This window comes from Aotus nancymaae, unplaced genomic scaffold (assembly GCF_030222135.1).
Source record: "Aotus nancymaae isolate 86718 unplaced genomic scaffold, 86718_ANA_hifiasm-v0.15.2.pri h1tg000062l, whole genome shotgun sequence".
Lineage (NCBI taxonomy): Eukaryota > Metazoa > Chordata > Mammalia > Primates > Aotidae > Aotus > Aotus nancymaae.
In genome coordinates this window covers 31732437-31752527 of record NW_026988476.1, presented here as the reverse complement: position 1 = coordinate 31752527, position 20091 = coordinate 31732437, and the positions used below count along the sequence as shown (strand labels likewise).

The 20091-nt window shown below is 43.6% G+C and overlaps 1 protein-coding gene across 1 annotated transcript in view; it reads left to right on the top strand.

Moving 5' to 3' along the window:
- Window positions 1-4006: 4006 nt before the first annotated feature.
- LOC105710097 (uncharacterized) overlaps window positions 4007-20091 on the top strand; it is a 189204-nt gene continuing 173119 nt past the window's right edge. The window contains exons 1-2 of the mRNA XM_064365718.1: window positions 4007-4236; window positions 4896-5072. Of these exons, the coding sequence (XP_064221788.1) occupies window positions 4007-4236; window positions 4896-5072 (407 nt within the window). The remainder of the gene's footprint in view (window positions 4237-4895; window positions 5073-20091) is intronic.

The following is a 20091-nucleotide window of genomic DNA, read 5'->3' as shown; positions in this document are numbered from 1 at the left end:
TGGTCTACTGCAGGGTATCTTTCTGGTCCCACTTTCCCCACTGGGCTCCTCTGGACCATGGTGGCCGACACTTCCACAGGAGGGTCCAGGTGGCCCTTACCTGTGCTTCGTCTAGTTCGGGTTGGTACCACTGAAGCCCCTTCTTGCTTTTCCTGCCTCCCTCTGGCCTCAGTGCTTCTCCCGTCCTTGCCCTCCCGTCTTCTCCGCTCCCTGAAAACTGCCAGAATTTCCTTGAGGCACCTCAAGGCCTCTAAGGGCCTGTAGATTTTTAGTTCCATCTTGGGTACCAGGAAATGCTGAGCGCAGGTCTCCTTTCACTCCCCATCCCCCACCTCTCCATTTATTTTACCATGACTGGATTTCAAACACATCGTCCTCTTCAGGGGTTTCAGAGCAAGTCGTGAGTCTTGAGACACACTTATTTTTAGTTTGCCATGCTTTTTCTTTCTCCTCCCCTTTCCTGCTTTCTACAACAGATAGTGGCGAGGATGCAGAGAAAAGGGAATGCTTATACATTGTTGGTGGGAATGTAAATTAGTACAATCATTATGGAAAACAGTGTGGAGACTTCTCATAGAACTAAAAATAGAATTCAACTAGCAATCTCACTACTGAGTATCTACCCAAAGGGAAATAAATCAATATATCAAAAAGTACCTGTACATATGTTTATCACAGCACTATTCATAGTAGCAAAGATATGGCATCAACCTAAGTGTCCCTCAACAGATGACTGGATAAAGAAAATGTGGTACATGTACATCGTGGAACATGACTCAGCCACAAAAAGAATGAAATCATACCTTTTCCAGCAGTGTGGATAGAACTGGAGGACATATCCTCAGTGAAATAACTCAGAAACAAAGTCAAATACTGACGGTTCTCATGAGTGGGAGTTAAACAATAGGTACACAGGAGGAAAAATATGAAGACTCCGAAAGATGGGAGGAGGGCGAGGGGTGAATATTCTCCTATTGAGTACAATGTTCACTATTTGGTCATGGCTACACTTAAAGCCCAGACCTCAGCGCTCCACAATAAGAAAACCTGCACCTGTACCTGCTAAATAGATCAAACATTTTTTTGGTTTTATTTATTAAAAAATTCAACTGGCCGAGTGGAGTGGCTCACATCTGTAATCCCAACACTTTGGGAGGTGAAGGCAGGTGAATCAACTGAGGTTGGGAGTTTGAGACAAGCCTGACAATATGGCAAAACTTTTTCTCTAATAAAAATACAAAATTTAGTCAAAAATTAGCCAGCCTGTGGTGACATGCACCTGTACGTCCAGCTACTTGTGAGGCTGAAGCAGGAGAATCGCTTGAACCCAGGAGGCAGAGGTTACAGTGAGCTGAGATGGCGTCATTGCATTCTAGCCTGGATGACAGAGTGAGAGTCCATCTCGGGGGGAAAAAATTTAACTTTTGGCTGAGTATGGTGGCTCATGCCTGTAATCCCGGCACTTTGGGAGGCTGAGGCAGGTAGATCACTCGAGGTCAGGAGTTTGAGACCAGCCTGGCCAACAAGGTGAAACCTTGTTTCCACTAAAAATACAAAAATTAGCTAAGCATGGTGTTGCACACCTGTAATCCCAGCTATTCAGGAGACTGAGGCAGAAGAATCACTTGAACCCAGAAGGCAGAGGTTGCGGTGAGCTGAGACTATGTCACTGCACTCCAGCCTGGGTGACAGAGCGAGACTGTCTCAAAAAGAAAAAAAAAAATTCAACATTTATTTTATTATTATTTTTGAGACACGATCTCACTCTGTCACCCAGGCTGGAGTGCAGTGGTGTGATCATGGTTCACTGTAGCCTTGACTTCCTGGGCTCAAGCAATCCTCACCTCAGCCTGCTGAGTAGCTGGGACTATAGGGACACACCACCATGCCTGGCTAATTTTTTTTTTTTGAGATGAAGTTTCATTCTTGTTGTCCAGACTGGAGTACAATGACTCAATCTTGGCTACCTGAAACCTCCGCCTCATGGGTTCAAGCGATTCTGCTGCCTCAGCTTTTCTGAGTAGCTGGGATTACAGCCATGCACTACCATGCCTGGCTAATTTTGTATTTTTATTTTTTTTAGAGATAGGGTCTTGCTATGTTGCCCAGGCTGGTTTGTAACTCCTGGCCTCAAGTGATCCTCCCACATTGGCCTCACAAAGCATTGGAATTACAGGCATGAGTCACCGTGCTTCACCACAAAACACTCTTTTTTTTTTTTTTTTAAAGATGGAGTTTCGCCTCTTGTTGCACAGGCTGGAGTGCAGTGGCACAATCTTGGCTCACTGAAAATTCTGCCTCCCAGGTTCAAGCAATTTTCCTGCCTCAGCCCCTTGAGTAGCTGGGATTACAGGCATGCACAACCATGCCTGGCTAATTTCATAATTTTTAACAGAGATGGGGTTTCTCCATGTGGGTCAGGTTGATCTCAAACTCCTGTCCCCAGGTGATCTGCCCGCCTTGGCCTCCCAAAGTGCTGGGATTACAGGCATGAGCCACCATGCCCAGTCTACAAAACATTCTTTTAAAAGTTTTCATCTTTTTTTTTTTTTTCTGGAGTGGTGAAATAATCTCTGTGGTGAGGACTTCCTTTTTACTTGGGAAAATATATTTGCTGTGGGCCTATTGTTTGTGAAAAGATACTAATAGCTAACATTTTTTGAGTGTCCATTGATTGATTCATTCAAAATATATATACTGGGGCAGGCATGGTGGCTCATGCTGATGATCCCAGCACTTTGAGAGGCTGGGGCAGGTGGCCAACTTGGTGAAACCCCACTTCTACTAAAAATACAAAAATTAGCCAAGTGTGGTGGTGCGTGCCTGTAGTCCTAGCTGCTTGGGAGGCCGAGGCAGGAGAATCGCTTGAGCCTGGGAGGTAGAGGTTGCAGTGAGCCAAGGTTGTGCCACTGCACTCCAGCCTGGGTGACAGAGTGAGACTCTGTCTCAAAAAAAAAAAAAAAAAAAAAAGAGAGCCTACTGCAAGAAAGAGGTCTGGCTGGCCAAGACACTCCATCTGCTACACACCTGGGCACACCACAGGCTTCATGCTGAGGCATGCTCTTCCCAGGCTGCGCCAGCCAATGACTCTGCATGCCATGGATTCCAGATTCAGGCTATTCCTGCCTTACAAACAGCTCTCAAACAGTTGTCAGACCTGCATTGTGGTCAGTACACTCTCCATGAATATTCATTTTGTTTATTTTATTTTTATTTTTATTTTAGATAGGATTTGGAGTGCAGTGGCTTGATCATGGCTCACTGCAGCCTCCACCTCCTGGGCTCAAGCAATCCTCCCACCTTGGCCTCCTGAGTAGCGAGGACTACAGATACATACCACTATACCCAGCTAATAATTTTATTTTTTTGTAGAGACAGGGTCTTACCATGTTGCCTAGGCTGGTCTTGAACTCCTGGCCTCAAGTGATCCTCCTGCCTTGGCTTCTCAAAGTGCTGGGATTATAGGCATGAGCCACAGTGTCCATCCATGCCTTAAAAAATTTATTTTTATTATTTTTTTAAATTTTTAGGATTTTTTTTTTTTTTTTTTGAGACAGAGTCTCGCTCATTCTGTCACCCAGGCTGGAGTGCAGTGGTGTGATCTCAGGTCACTGCAAACTCCCCCTCCTGAGTTCAAGCAATTCTCCTGCCTCAGCCTCCCAAGTAGCTGGGATTACAGGCATCCACCACTACGCCAGGCTAATTTTTGTATTTTTAGTAGAGATGGGGTTACGCCATGTTGTCTAGGCTGGTCTCAAAGTCTGGACCTCAGGTGATCTGCCTGCCTTGGCCTCCCAAAGTGCTGGGATTACAGGCATGAGCCACCTCACCCAGCCTATCTATGCTTATTCTTGCTCATGCTTTCCTTTATCCTTCACAGGCTTTATTTTTCCTGTCAATCTCTTGCACATCAAATTTCACCTTGGCATCTGCTTCTTGTGTTACGGAACCGAACTGGGATCAACTCACCTGGTTCCTCCTTTGTTTATTATTCTCTCGTGGCACAATGGCTACCGGGAATACCATTCCTGCAGTCCGGGAAGTAAAAAATTGTATTGCTGAAAGAGCCTTTGTCTTGTTGTACTGGCCCGAGCACAGAAAGTCAACACCAAGACAAAAGCATGCCAAATTGCAGGGTCTTTATTGCTGGCGGCCACGGAGGACTCGCGTCTCTCCAACCCGTGGCCCCGAAAGGAGGGTGTCAAGACCTTCTATACCCGTAAAATCACCTCAGGAGTGAGGGTGGGGGGCAGGGGTGGGGGTGAGAGGCTTCAGACGTTCTGAGGGCTAGTGGATTCTGTAAATCACCTCCTGGGCGGAGATGTGGGTGAGCGGCTCCGGACATTCCAAGGACCAGGGGACTTTTAATATTCTGATTGTTACTTAAGTGGTTCACAAAAGTCAAGATAAGTATTTGTTTACACATTGTCTGGGTAGGGTGGAAATTACAGTCCTTAATTACTTATTCACATTTGGGTTATAGAGAGCAGTTTCAACAGAAAGCCGTGGTATGGTTGAGGTATGCAGTTTTATGGGGCTTTTACCATGTCACAGTCTCAGTGCTAATTTTTCTTTGCGGTACCGAGCATCTATGTCCAACACTACCCTAGGCCAGGAGTTTGAGACTAGCCTGGGCAATATTGCAAAACACCATGTGTATGAAATTTAAGAAAATTAGTCAAGCATGGTGGTGCAGACCTGCAGCTGGGATTACAGGCACGCGCCACCACGCCCAGTTAATTAGTAGAGACAGGATTTCACCTTGTCGGTCAGGCTGGTCTCTACCTCCAGACCGCCGGCCAATCCAGCCTCCCTGGCGGTTGTACGCCCCGTCCCCTCCTTCCGCGCTTGCGCGCTCCTTCCCCGCTCCTGCTTCCTCACTCTTTTCTGGGCAGTTCTGCGGCGGGCTTGTGGGGGCGGGGCCTGGAGCAAGCGACCGAGCCATTGGGGCGCTGGGCGGTGGAGGCGGCAGCAGCGGCGGCGGCGGAGCGGGAGAAGGAGCGGGACCCCGAGCACCGGGCCCTCTTCAACCGGGGTCCCTGGGTGAAGTGCTCTGCCGCCCTTGCCTCCAGGTAGCTGGCTGGGGAGTGGGCTGGGAGCGGCAGCGCGGCGGCGAGGGTCGGGGCTGGGGCTGGGGAGCGCGAGGCGGGAGCTTGAGCTTGGGGTCGGCGGGGACCCGGCCGCGGGGGAACACACGGGGTCGGAGCCGGGGCCGGGCGGGGGGCGGCGGCTGGGCGCTCCTGCCCCAGGAGCGGCCCAAGCCCAAGCTGCGCGGCAAAGGTGACGGGCGCTCGAGGTCGCCAGGGAGGGATGAGGTGACAATGCAGTCGGGAGGACGGGGCAGTCGGGGTGCGGTCGAGGCCAGCGGCCATCTCTTGTCCCCCATCGCTGCAGCGGAGGCTTTGGGGCCGGCGCCGACTCAGGGTCTTCCTAGTGCTAGGACAGGTGTTTCTGTGGTCAGGCCTCTTTGTACTCCAGCCCTAGTAACAATTTGCAGACTTCCTGGGACGGTGACATTTGCGGGCAAACACAAATTTGACCCTACTCTGGAAGAAGATACCGGCACTTAACGTATCTGATTTCTTTGATTTCCCCTCGTATATTTCAGTGTGCCAGAAGGAGGAAATGGTGTGAGTTTGGGTCTGAGGTTAAGCTTCATCGGAGTAAAGGACAAGTATCTTATGTGTATGGTGGTGTTTTAGGCTTTGGGATGACTTAAACGTTGTTGCTTATTAGTGTAACAAGATACCTCCAACAGATTAAAAACACACGGTTTGCTAAACTTGAGCGATTTGTGTTACTGATCATTTTAGTTTTTTTTTAAATGTTGTAATTTGTTTGTCTGTTACATTTTATTTTAACGCATTAAATTTTCCTAGGCAAGTTTCTTTGAAAAAGGGAGGAATTTACATTTTAAAGGTAGCTGCTGTTTTTTTATGTGTTTGTTTTTTTGGGGGGATTAAAAACGTAACAGAAGTCGAAGGAATGATTTCAGAATTGATAGGTTACGATTTTAATAGAGACTATGTCTAATATTTAGATATTTGTTAACAGTAGTCACATTTGATCAATTTTTTCCCCTCCTGTTGATTGATAAATTGGTATGTAGACAGAAATGTATAGCTCACTAGTTTATTTTGACTCACATATTGTTGATTACATGAACAAGGTAGCATTGGAGTTTGTCTTGTTATTGGTTACAAATTTCAGGGTGCTGATCTTTCCACTTAGCATTCTCATGGACCAGATACTCTATCTCATTTGCTCTTAAACTAAAATCCTGTAGCTTTTTACAGGGGAAATGATTATCACATGGCCAAATGAAACATTTTGAAAATGCATTTAAAATGTAGGTATTAGTTTACAGGGGAAAATACATAGATGTGACAAAAAGCTACGTTTGTTGTTGTTGGTTATTCCGAACCAAGTTAATAGACTGATTAGACTCTCAGATATATCCTTTGAGAAACATTGAGTGTCTTTTACGCAAAATTTTTATGTTATTTCCACTTTGGGAAAGGACTTTTAAACTCGTGAGTACCTTCCACCTGAAGTTAGTTGAATGAATAAATATATAAGGAAAACATGATGCAGCAGCACATTTCAAGTATTTAAGAAACAAGAAAAACTAAAACTAACTTTTGATCCTAGGTTAATATGGAATTTAAGCAGAATTATGATCAATTTTGGATATTTTTTTGAAACAAGTAGTCTAAAATAAATGGATCTTTTAATACTGGGGCATGGAAGGAGTACTTTACTGTATGCTTAAGTTCTTAAAATAGACTTTCTTTAAAAAAAGAGTTTGAACCATTTAATAAGCATACACTCTAAATATTCTCATAGTTATATATCCTGCAAAAGCTGCATGTTTGTGCATCATAAAACATCAAGAAGTATATTAAAAGATATATAAGTATATGTAAGATTAAAGGTAACTGGATCTCTTTATAGTTTTAAATGTGAATTTAATATGTTGTGACCGAAAGTGTTGTTTCAGTGTTTACCTGTGGACATAAAACAGTTTAACTTAGATGCTTGTTAAAGGATAGGTAAAAATAAGGTATGCTAATAGGAAGAGTAAGTAACTTACTTGCTATCTATACAGTGAAATTATTTTAAGAAATTTGTTCAGTTTGATCAGCCTGTTTATAAACTACTTGCAAAAATCAAGTAGTTTTTAAGCTACTCATTTAATAAATGAATGTACAGGTCAACTTATTTTGGAAATAGTTTATAAACAGGCTGATCAAAATCACATATGTATATATACATATACAATCACATATATATACATATATAGATTAATTTTCTTTTGGACGTAGGTAGACAAAACATTGAAAGTTTTTATTTTGTCTAGCTGAAAGAGACTTTAAATGAAAGCTGATTGTTGGACACCTCAAGTTAGTTTATTTCGAGTAGTGATTACCATATAGCAGTACTACTCAAAGATGTGACTCTTAGGAAAAAAAAATTTGAGCCCAGGCCTGGCACAGTGGCTCATGCCTGTAATACCAGCACTTTGGGAGGCAGAGGCAGGCGGATCACCTGAGGTTGGGAGTTCAAGACCAACTTGACCAACATGGAGAAACCCAGTTTCTACTAAAATACAAAATTAGGTGGGTGGGCATGGTGATGCATGCCTGTAATCCCAGCTACTCGGGAGGCTGAGGCAGGAGAATTGCTTGAACCCGGGAGATGGAGGTTACAGTGAGCCGAGATTGCACCACTGCACTCCAGCCTGGTTAACAAGAATGAAACTCTGTCTCAAAAAAAAAAAAAAAAAAAAAAAAAATGTTTGAGCCCAGAGAAAAGTTAACAGATGAAAAAGATTCTGAAGAAAATCCTCTTTCAGGATCCAGTGTCAGCACCTGGTTTTGGATTGCTTATACTCAGCTTGATTCTCATTTCACAATCCCCAAATGTCCTAATCCAAACATAATAAGGTAGAGGTTAAAGAGAGAATCTTGAGGGGCATGTGTTATCTGTGTGTAAAGTCCCCTATTATTTTGGGGCCATAATGATGTAAAGGGTCAGACTTTTAGATTTCTAAAGAAATATTTTCCCAAAATAAGGAGGCTACAATAGAAATGCTGATTTATTTTATTTTTTTTGAGACGGAGTCTTGCTCTGTCACCAGGCTGGAGTGCAGTGGCATGATCTCAGCTCACTGCAGGCTCTGCCTCCTATGTTCAAGTGATTCTCCTGCATCAGCTTCCTGAGTAGCTGGGATTACAGGTATGTGCTACCATGCCCAGCTAATTTTTGTATTTTTAGTAGAGAGGGTTTCACCATGTTGACCAGGATGATCTCGATCTCTTGACCTCGTGAGCCACCATGCCTGGCCTGATTTTTTATTTCTACCAGGTACAGCCAATAAAAACAAATATCACACCACTGTCTCCTGTCACCATCATTTCATTTAACAAAAGGATATTTTCATTCAAACAATTGGAAAGAACAGAATCTCTCACAATAAATTTATTTTTTATTTTTTTGAGACGGAGTCTTGCTCTTTCGCCACACTGGAGTGCAGTGGGACGATCGGTCTTAGCTCACTGAAACGTCCACCTCCTTGGATCCAGTGATTCTTCTGCCTCAGCATCCTGAGTAGCTGGGACTACAGGCGTGTGCCACCATGCCCAGCTAATTTTTGTATTTGTAGTAGAGATGGGGTCTCACCATGTTGGCCAGGATGGTCTCGATCTCTTGACCTCGTGATCTGCCCGCCTCTGCCTCCCAAAGTGCTAGGATTACAGGCATGAGCCACTGCCCCCAGCCAGAATAAAAGATCTTTAAATGGAATCATTTAGTTATATTGAAAAGTTCACTTTTATACCAGCCTGGCTAACATGGTGAAACCCTGTCTCAACTAAAAATATAAAATTAGCTGGGCGTGGTGATGTGCACCTGTAATCCCAGCTACTCTGAAGGCAGAGGCAGGAGAATCACTTGAACCCATGAACCCAGGAGGCAAAGGTTGCAGTAAGCGGAGATGATGCCATTGCACTCCAGCTGGGCTACAAGAGTGAAACTCCATCTCAAAAAAAAAAAAAGTTTATTTTGTGTCCTTACTTTTCCCCATTTTCTCATGAATCAATGAAAATTCTACTGCAAACTTACATCAGCCTGCCAGCTAACATTGTTAGTCCTCCCTGCCCCCTTGGTTTGATATACTGAGCTCAAATCTACAGGATGGAGGGGGGGCTTCCAGCTCTCCCAGTTCTTAAACTTATGGCCTTATGTTCATGATGCCTCAATTTCTTATGTTAAATCGGGATTTTTACACCTACTTAAGGATTGGCTCACACCTGTAATCCCAGCACTTTGGGAGGCTGACACCTGGCAGATCTCTTGAGCTGAGGAGTTTCAGACCAGCCTGGGCAACAGGCAAAACCTTGTCTCTAAAAAAAATACAAAAATTAACCAGACATGGTGGTGCATGCCTTTGGTTCCAGCTTCTTGGGAGGCCAAGGTGCGAGGATCACTTGATCCCGGGAGGCTGAAGTCACTGTGGAGTGAGCCATGATGGTGCCACTGCGCTCCAGCATGGGTGGTAGAGAGAGATCCTATTTCAAAAAACAAACAAACAAACAAACAAACAAACAAACAAACAAACCAACCAACCTACTTTGCTGGATGAATGTTAGGATGAAAAGTGATTATATATATGTTCCTGAAATAAAGTCTGTCCTCATTTATAACTGTTACCATTGATTGGAGATGTTACTTTTTTTTTTCAGTGTTTGATAATAATGCCTTTAAGTATAAGAAGTTTCTTGTATTTAGTCATTTATATGTTTAAATGTTAATTGTTTTAATGTATTTTATTGCTGATCATGGCATAGCATAAAGATGTGTTCATTTAAAATACTCTTGAAGTTGTGCAAGAGAAATATGCAGAATATTCTTTTTTTTTTTACAGATGGAGTCTTGCTCTGTCAACCAGACTGGAGTGCAGTGGTGTGATCTTGGCTCACTGGAACCTCTGCCTCCCGGGTTCAAGCGATTCTCCTGCTTCAGCCTCCTAAGTAGCTGGGATTACAGGCACCCACCACCATGCCCAGCTAATTTTTGTGTTTTTAGTAGAGACAGGGTCTCACCATGTTGACCAGGCTGGTCTTGAACTCCTGACCTCAGGTGATCTGCCCACTTCAGCCTCCCAAAGTGCTGAGATTACTGGCATCAGCCACTGTGCCCAGCCCTAATATGCAGAATATTGTATGTAGGTATTTCCTATATATTAGACCCCCTCTAAGAAGGGTTTCTATGTAAGAATAGTACAGATAATCTGGAAAAGTTAATAGACTTGACAAATTTATGTTTCTTAACACTGTAAAAGTAGTCCGGTTGTCCTATGGTATATGCATGGGACATATACCATATGGGGTTGATTCCAGGACCCCTATTTCTACCAAAATCCTGGCATACTCAAGTCCCTGCTGTGGGCCCTGCAGATCCTGGGTATGTGAAAAGTTGGGCCTCCATATATGCAGGTCTGCATTTAGTCAGAAAAGATCCACATATAAATGGGCCCATGCAGCTCAAACCCATGTTGTTCAAGGGTCCACTGTATTTGAAAATAAAGTCCACAAAAAGTTGCCTAATTTTACAAAATGTTGGATTACTACCTCTCTCATATCTTAAAAAAAAAAAGTATCATCTATTTACTGCCACATTGAGATAATACAACTTTTAGAATAGAACCTAGGGCCAGGTGTGGTGGTTCACACCTGTAGTCCCAGCACTTTGGGAGGCCAAGGCGGGCAGATCACCTGAGGCCAGAAGTTTGAGACCAGCCTGACCAACATGGTGAGACCCCATCTCTACTAAAAACATAAAAAGTTACCCGGGTGTGGTGGTGTGCACCTGAAATCCCAGCTACTCCTCAGGCTGCGGGTGGAGAATCACTTGAACCCTGGAGGTGGAGGTTGCAGTGAGCTGAGATCGCACCATTGCACTCCAGCCAGCACATCAAGAGCAAAACTCTGTCTTAAAAATCAAATAATAATAAAAAAAAGAACCTAGAAGTATTTATTGCTCCTTGCTTTGTCTGAGACTCAGAGGTTAAGCGACTTGCCCAAGATAACACAGGTAGTAGCAAATTGAGACTTGGCACCTGGCTTCCAGAGTACTTATTTAGAATCACCTCTGCATCCCCATTTTAAAAATTAAATCTTGTCTAGGTAACGCATTTGCTGCTTCAGGTTTGAAAGATAACAAGGCATGTACAGTGTAAAGTCTTCATATCCCTTCCCCCAAACAGAGAGTTCTCCCTGTCAGTAGGCTGCTGTGAAACTTTTCAGAGCCATTTGACACATAGACAAACATCCACATGACCGTATTATTCCCTCCCCCCACCTTTTTTTTTTTAACAGGAGTGTGTCATGTATATGTTCTGATAGATAGCCTGCTTTGGCTTGGCATTTGCTCCATTACTCCTGTACTTTAAATGCTTGCATTTATATTTAGTGAATGTTAATAACTGCTAGGACATAAAAGAGAATTTGTTATGACTAGCTAAGACGAATTTAAGAAATAAAATTCCTAACATTGTCATTGCTTCTTAGTATGGAAATTTTATTTTATTATTTTTTCTTTTTATTTTTTTAAAAGATGGGATTTCACCATGACGGCCAGGTTGGTCTTGAACTCCTGGCCTCAGGTGATCCACCCACCTCGGCCTCCCAAAGTGCTAGGATTACAGGCATGAGCCACCACGCCTGGCTGGTTTGGAAATTTTAGAAGCAGGTTGAAATGAAAAGAGTCCAAGCGGAATAGAGAAATATCACAAAGAAGTGAATCTGGACTGTAGTAGAGATAAATGTTAATACTTTCAGAGAATACTATGTGCTAGGCAGTGGTCTAAATGCTTTACATATATTATTAAAGTCTCACAGCAGTCCCATGAGGCAGGGAGCTTTTATCGCCATTTTACAGATGAGTAAACTGAGCCACACAAACTAACACTTGATCCAGGTAGTATAGTGGCAGAGGCCTGATTCTAATCCAGGCAGTCTGGCTTAAGAGTCCAAGCTCTTTACCACTACTCTTTCTTTCTGTCTTTCTGTCTTCCCTTCTTCCTTTTTTCTTCCTTTTCCTCCCTCTCTCTGTCCTTCCCTCTTCTTCCCTTTCCTCCCCTCCCCTCCTCTCCACTCCTTTTTCCTGCTTTCCCTTCCTTCACTTCTTTCCCTTCGTTTCCTTTTTTCTTTTCTTTTCTTTCTTTATTTTTTTATTTTATTTTATTTTATTTTTTGAGACGGAGTTTCGCTCTTGTTACCCAGGCTGGAGTGCAATGGCGTGATCTCGGCTCACCGCAACCTCCGCCTCCTGGGTTCAGGCAATTCTCCTGCCTCAGCCTCCTGAGTAGCTGGGATTACAGGCACGTGCCACCATGCCCAGCTAATGTTTTGTATTAGTAGAGACAGGGTTTCACCATGTTGACCAGGATGGTCTCGATCTCTTGACCTCGTGATCCACCCGCCTCGGCCTCCCAAAGTGCTGGGATTACAGACGTGAGCCACCACGCCTGGCCCCTCTTTCTTTATTTTTTTGAGACATTGTCTCACTCTGTCTCCCTAGGCTGAGTGCAGTGGTGCAATCATGGCTCACTGCAGCCTCAACCTTCCCACATCAAGTAATCCCCCTACTTCAGCTTCCCAAGTAGCTGGGTCTACAGGTGCACACCCCACCATGCCTGGCTCATTTTTTCTATTTTTTGTAGTGACAAGGTCTCATTTTGTTGCCTGGGCTGGTCTCAAACTCCTGGCCTCAAGTGATCCTCCCACTTTGGCCTTCTAAAGTTCTGGGATTACAGTTGTGAGCCACCACAACCAGCCTTTTACCACTATTTCAAATTTTATTTAGATCTAATATTGTTAGAGTGATAACTATATCAACCAGATTTTTAAAATTGCAACAAAAAAAAAAGCTGCCATTTTTGATATCTGTATGACAGAAATATTTAGAGTTTGTATTATAGCTTTTACCTGTTTAGAGCACTTTTTGGAAAGGCAGGGTAGTTACTGTGAAGGTATTGGTATTCAAGAAGTACGTTCCTGGAGTGTTTGCCTTGTAAACCTGAAGGTGTGAGGACTTGGTTTGTCACACCCAGTTAGCTAACAGATAGGCAGTGGGGGTGAGCTACCCGAAGACTTAGCCGGTTAGCCTAGGGAGGAATGAGATCAGGGAGGAATGAGATAGGGAATCTAGGCACCTGGAGGGAGGGAGAGGGAGAAGAGTTTGTTCGAATCTGTCCTAGGGTTGGCGTAGCTCTTTCTGAGTGAGGCCTTGTCATGTGGACCTGCTGCACATAGAGATGGACCTGAGGTGTGATGCTAGCAAAAGCACCACCCAAATCTGGAAATATAAGAGGAGTTCATTTTCTCGATCATTACGAAGAACTTGAAAGAGTAGTAAACTGTGGTCATTTGAGAAGAAGAGCAAGTGGTCATAGTTGAATGTAACATACTCAACTGGGTTGGGAAAGAACTGGAATCTAGAGGTTGATGGTAAAAAGTGCAAAACCAGGTGTTCTTGTAAACCATGTACTCTTGTAAACACTGATAAGACATAGCACTGAGCCCTGGGCTTTTCTTCTATAAAGTGCTTGTGCAGACTGAGGATCCCTAATCAGAAAATCCAAACTTTGAAATTCCTTGGTGAGCATTTTCTTTGAGTGTCATATTGGCACTCACAGTTTTGGGATTTTGGAACATTTCGGATTTTGCACTTTCAGATTTGGGATGCTCAACCGGTATATAATGCGCATATTCCCAAATCTGAAAAAATTCCAAATCCAAAGTATTTCTGCTCCAAAGCGTTCAGATAAGGAATACTCAACCTGTAATGGGTTGTACTAAATATATATTAGATTACCAGTTCTCAAAATTTGTATCTCAGAATCCTTATTCTGTGTCAGTGAAACAGGGATTTCATACGCCTTTGATTCACATTTTAATGTTTTAAACTTTAAAATGTTATAGATGTTTATATACACTCAAGTGCATATCATGCTAAATTTTAATATATGAGGACAATTGATTTGTACCACCAGGTTATCTCAAGAGAGTTATACTGAGTGAAGGCTGGGCGTGGTGGCTCATACCTGTAATCCCAGCACTTTGTGAGGCTAAGGTGGGTGGATCACCTGAGGGCAGGAGTTCAAGACCAGCCTGACCAACATGACAAAATCATGTCTTTACAAAAAATACAAAAATTAGCCAGGCACGGTGGTGCACACCTGTAATCCCAGCTACGGGAGAGGCTGAGGTGGGAGAATCACTTGAACCTGGGAGGTAGAGATTGCAGCAAACAAAGAGTGTACCACTGCACACCAGCCTGGGTGACAGAGTGAGACTCTGTCTCAAAACCAAAAAAAAAAAAAGTTAAACGTTACATACGGTATGATTGCATTTATGTAACATTATTGAAATAAGACTGCAGAGATGGAGAACAGATTTAGTGGTTGCTAGGAGTTTGGAATGGGAGGTGAGGAGTAGTGTGGTTGTAAAGTGGTAGCATGAGGGAGCTGTGTAGGGATGGAACAGTTCTCTGTCTCAGGTGTGATTATACAAAGCTGCAAATGTGATAAACTTTCACACCACCACACACACACATACTGCATACAAATCCTAGCATTCTCAAGTCCTGTTTTGCATACAAAACTGTTGAAACCTGAATAAACTTGGGATTGTACCAAGGTCAGTTTCCTGATGGTGACAGTGCACTTAGTCACATAAGTTATGACATTGGAGGACTTTGGGCAAGCATACTTGGGACCTCCCTGTGTACTTTTTTGCAAATTTCTGTCATTTGTAATTATAGTACTTTTAACATAAAAAGTTGGCCAGGCATAGTGGCTCACGTGTGTAATCCCAGCACTTTGGGAGACTGAGGCAGGTGGACCACCTGAGCTCAGGAGTTTAAGACCAGCCTGGCCAACTTGGTGAAACCCCATCTCTACCAAAAATGCAAAAATTAGGCAGGCATGGTGGGGTGTGCGCCTGTAGTCTAAGCCACGTGGGAGGCTGAGGCATGAAAATTGCTTTGAACCTGGGATGCAGAGGTTGCAGTGAGCTGGGATTGCACCACTGCACTCCAGCCTGGGCAACAGAGCAAAACTCTGTCTCAAAATAAAATAAAAAGCAAAGCCAAAAAACACACAAACAAACAAACAAAAAATGCATTTAGAGTATTTGAAGGAAAATAAGCAAAAGGAAGACAATGTAAATTGTCTATAATGCTCATACCCTGGACAACAATCCTTGGAATACAGTTTCTCATTTTGTGTGTAGACTTGAAACTTTTTAAATGCCATTTTATTTTTTAGGCTGGGTGCGGTGGTTTATGCCTGTAATCCCAGCAGTTTGGGAGGCCAAGGTGGGAGGATCATGAGATCAAGAGATTGAGACTTATCCTGGCCAACATGGTGAAATCCCTTCTCTATTAAAAATAGACAAATTAGCTGGATGTGATGGCACATACCTATAGTCCCAGCTACTACTAGGGAGGCTGAGGCAGGAGAAACACTTGAACCTGAGAGGTGGAGGTTGCAGTGAGCCAAGATCATGCCACTGCACTCCAGCCTGGGTGACAAGAGCAAGACTCTGTCTCACGGGGTGGTGGTGGGGGAACCATTTTAGTTTTTAATTAAAAGTTTTTTTTTTTTTCTTTTTCTCCTCAGAAAGGATAAAAATGTTATTGATTAGTAAGACTGTAGTTTTATGTTGTTGTTTTGAAATTTTAGGTGGTGGTTGTTTGCTCCTGTAACATTATATAAGCACATTCAGTACTATGAAAACTAATTGCATTATGCAACAACATGACTGCCTTATGCATATATCAGCATTAGTATATATTGTAAAGTTTTAATTTATCAAAAAGTTTACAGCTACCAAGTATTCACATTCCTTAACATTATTACTGAATTAATTTAGAAATATTCTACTTTTAAAACTTATGGACAGGTGTTATTAAATCCTTAGATAGCATTAATGTACTATTTAAACATACAGAAAACATTCTTTATCATTTGCAAAACATGCTTTATCATCTACTCAACTTTGTGAATCAGGTTTTTCTTGATACCATGCAATTAAAACAAAACAAATTTGACATAAGACTGCTTAATCATCCATAATTTAAAGTTTGTGTTCATCAGAAGAATTTTATTGTTCTCATTATACATGTTCTGTATTAGAGTTTTTTTTTTTTGAGACGGAGTCTCACTCTGTCACCCAGGCTGGAATGCAGTGGTGCAGAGTCAGCTCACTGCAACCTCCTCCCAGCTTCAAACGATTCTCCTGCCTTAGCCTCCTGAGTAGGTGGGACTACAGGCATGGGCCACCATGCCCGGCTAATTGTGTGTGTGTGTGTGTGTGTATTTTTAGTAGAGACATGGTTTCACCATGTTGTTTAGGCTGGTCTCGAACTCCTGACCTCAAATGATCTGCCCACCTCAGGCTCCCAAAGTGCTGTGATTACAGGCATGAGCCACTGTACTTGGGCACATTTGAGCTTTTAGTTATTTTCTCACCATTAAGTATGTAATTGTAGTATTGTAGCTGGGACAGGCTGACACTGGGTACCTCCAGGAATGCATTTGTTGATAAGAGGCTAAGTGGTACCAGCAGAGCCTGGGAATGCAGGTGCTGTCGAGCCCCCAGAGCCCCCATTATCTATAAGTTGTATGTCTTTCATGACAGCTTTACCTCTTGCACCTGGCACTGTTTTATTTCTCATGTACTAGTTTATCTTTTAACTTTTTGCTTACTCTGCTTCTGTGAAAAATTTGCTTCAGCTAGGTTCCCCCTCCCTTTTAAAACTAGGGTATAAAAGACCACCTGACTTTTTCTTAGGGGCCAAGAGAATTTTGGGCATTAGCCACCTCTCAGTCACCAGCTAAAATAAAGGACTCATAATTCAGTCTCAGAGTGTGGTGCATTCCTTGACTCGCTGGGGTATAACAAAAGTGCTGGGATTATAGGCATGAGCCACTGCACCTGGCTCAACCCCTATTCTCAATAGCTTACAACAAACAACCAAGATTGATTTCTGTCCCACACGACGCATCCACAGCAGCCTTAATGGATTCGTCTGCATTGGAAACATCAAGAGTCCTGTGGCAAAAAGAAGAGATGCTCAACCACTTGCTGACTCTGAAAGTTTCTGGTAAAAAGTGACACAGGTGGCCAGGCACAGTGGCTCATGTGTGTAATCCCAGCACTTTGGGAGGCTGAGGCCTGTGGATCACCTGAGATCAGGAGTTTGAGACAAGCCTGACCAACATGGTGAAACCCCATCTCTACTAAAGATACAAAAATTAGCCGGGTGTGGTGGTGTGCACCTGTAACGCCAGCTACTTGGGAGGCTGAGGCAGGAGAATTGCTTCAACCTGAGAGGCAGAGGTTGTGGTAAGCTGAGATCATGCCACTGCACTCCAGCCTGGGAAATAGAGTGAGACTTTGTCTCAAAAAAAAAAAAAAAATGACACAGATTCCTCTCAGTCACATGTCACAGATCTAAGCAAGACACCAGCAAATATTGTAAACACCAGTACAAGCCAGACAGCTGAAAGTTTTTGTTTCCTTTTGCTTTTCTTCTTTTTCCTACCAAGATTCACTCTCCACCTTTCTTTTGTCTTTCAATAACCAGTTCATGGTTTCACTTTCTTTACTATGAGAAAATGCTGGTCAGGCACAGTGACTCATGCCTATAATCCCAGCACCTTGGGAAGCTGAGGCAGGTGGATCACTTCAGGTCAGGAGTTCAAGACCAGCCTGACCAACATGGTGAAACCCGTGTCTAGTAAAAAAACAAAAAACAAAATTAGCCGGGTGAGATGGTGGGTGCCTGTAATCTAAGCTACTCAGGCTAAGGCAGGAAAATTGCTTGAACCCAGGAGGCAGAAGTTGCAGTCAGCTGAGATCTCACCATTGCACTTTGAACTGGGCAACAGGAGCAAATCTCGGTCTTGAAAAAGGAAAAGAAAAGAAAATGCTTTCTTCCATCTGACACAAGCTGGAAGAAGAAAATGTCACTTATTTTCCTGGTAGGAGATTCTTGCCCAGATTGTCCACCAGTGGAGTCCTGCACCAGCTGTCTCTGACATCTAGTGTTCTAGGAATCTTCTCTTGCACACTGGCTTTTTCATGTCTCTTGGACTTTGCCTACGGAGGTCTCTGCCTAACAGGTCTTCTCTCCACATCTCACTCTTATCTTCCTGCTTTATTGTTTTATTTGTGAAAGTGTCTGAAGTTTTGTCACCCAGGCTGAAGTACAATGGTGCAGTGAATTTGAGTCTCAAATTCCTGGGCTCAAGCAATCCTCCCGTCTCAGCCTCCCAAGTAGGTAGGCATCGCCACACCTGGCTATATTTTTAATTTGTGTGTGTGTGTGTGTGTGTGTGTGTGTGTGGTGGGGGGGTGGGGGGTGGGGGAGGTGGGGTAGAGACAGGGTCTCCCTCTGTTGCCCAGGCTGGCCTGAAACTCCTGGGCTCCAGCAATCCTCCCACCTAAGCCTCCCAAAGTGCTGGGATTACAGGGATGGGCCACCACAGACACCCAGCCTCTCCATCTATATTTTATTATTTTATTTTATTTTACTTTATTTTTATTTTATTTATTTTGTTAATTTAATTTATTTTATTTTATTATTTTATTTTATTTTATTTATTTTTTTATTGTGAGACGGAGTCTTGCTCTGTTGCCCAGGCTGGAATGCAGTGGTGCAATCTAGCTAACTGCAACCTCTGTCTCCCAGGTTCAAGCAGTTCTCTCCCTCAGCCTCCCGAGTAGCTGGGATTACAGGTGTGCACCACCATTCCCAGATAGTTTTTCTATTTTTGGTAGAGATGGGGTTTTGCCATGTTGGCCAAGCTGATCTGAAACCCTTGACCTCAAGGGATGCACCCACCTTGGCCTCCCAAAGTGCTGGGATCACAGGCCTGAGCCACCATGCCCCACCCCATCCACTTCAGAAGGTTCAGCTGAGACATCTAGTCTGGGGAATTTTCCTTGAGCCCACTGCCACCTCTGACCTGGCTGGGGAAGAGATTGGCCAGTTTCTGTCTTCTGCCTCACGTGGTCTCAGCCTCAGATCAGATTCCAGCCACAGCCCTGGCAAACAGTCCAGTCAGGCTTTGACCTGATTCATGCTTCCCTCATGCCCTGCCCTGCTCCAAGAGAAACCCTCAATGAATGGGAGACAGGAAACTGGGTCTAAGTGATTCTCCCATTCATTGCTCAGGCAGACAATTATGATACAATTTCTTTTTTGTTTGTTTTGTTTTTTTGAGACGGAGTTTTGCTCTTGTTACCCAGGCTGGAGTGCAATGGCGCGATCTTGGCTCACCGCAACCTCCGCCTCCTGGGTTCAGGCAATTCTTCCGCCTCAGCCTCCTGAGTAGCTAGGATTACAGGCACGCACCACCATACCCAGCTAATTTTTGTATTTTTAGTAGAGACAGGGTTTCACCATGTTGACCAGGATGGTCTCGATCTCTTGACCTTGTGATCCACCCACCTCAGCCTCCCAAAGTGCTGGGATTACAGGCTTGAGCCACCGCACCTGACCTCTTTTTGTCTTTTTTTAATATAGAGCTGGGGTCTCTATGTTGCTTAGGCTGGTCTCAAACTTCTGGCCTCAAGTGATACTCCTGATTCAGCCTCTCAATGTTCTGGGATTACAGGACTGAGCCGCCACACCTGGCCTGTAATACATTTCTAGATGAGTCCCTGGGAATCCTGCAATTGCCACTGCAAAATTATAATTGAGACCGTGAAAGAGATTTGACCTAACTGACTCCATCATCATGCTTCTAACCTCCAAGCTGTTCTTGTTCATTCCTGGGCATAGGCCAAACTAACTTTGGGAAAAACTTAGTTATTAGTTTATAATTTGAAACAAAGATGGTAACAGCCCTTTCCCAAAACAAACCACCTTCTTGCCTGGGGACTAGACTGCCTTTGTAGAACTAACAAGTTAGCCAAAAGATTAGAAACTGTGGTTTCTAGCGGGGTCATGCAGCTGGAGGCTACAAGATTCCGGACCCTTCCCAAATTGCTCCTGGGGATAACATTACTATTGTAA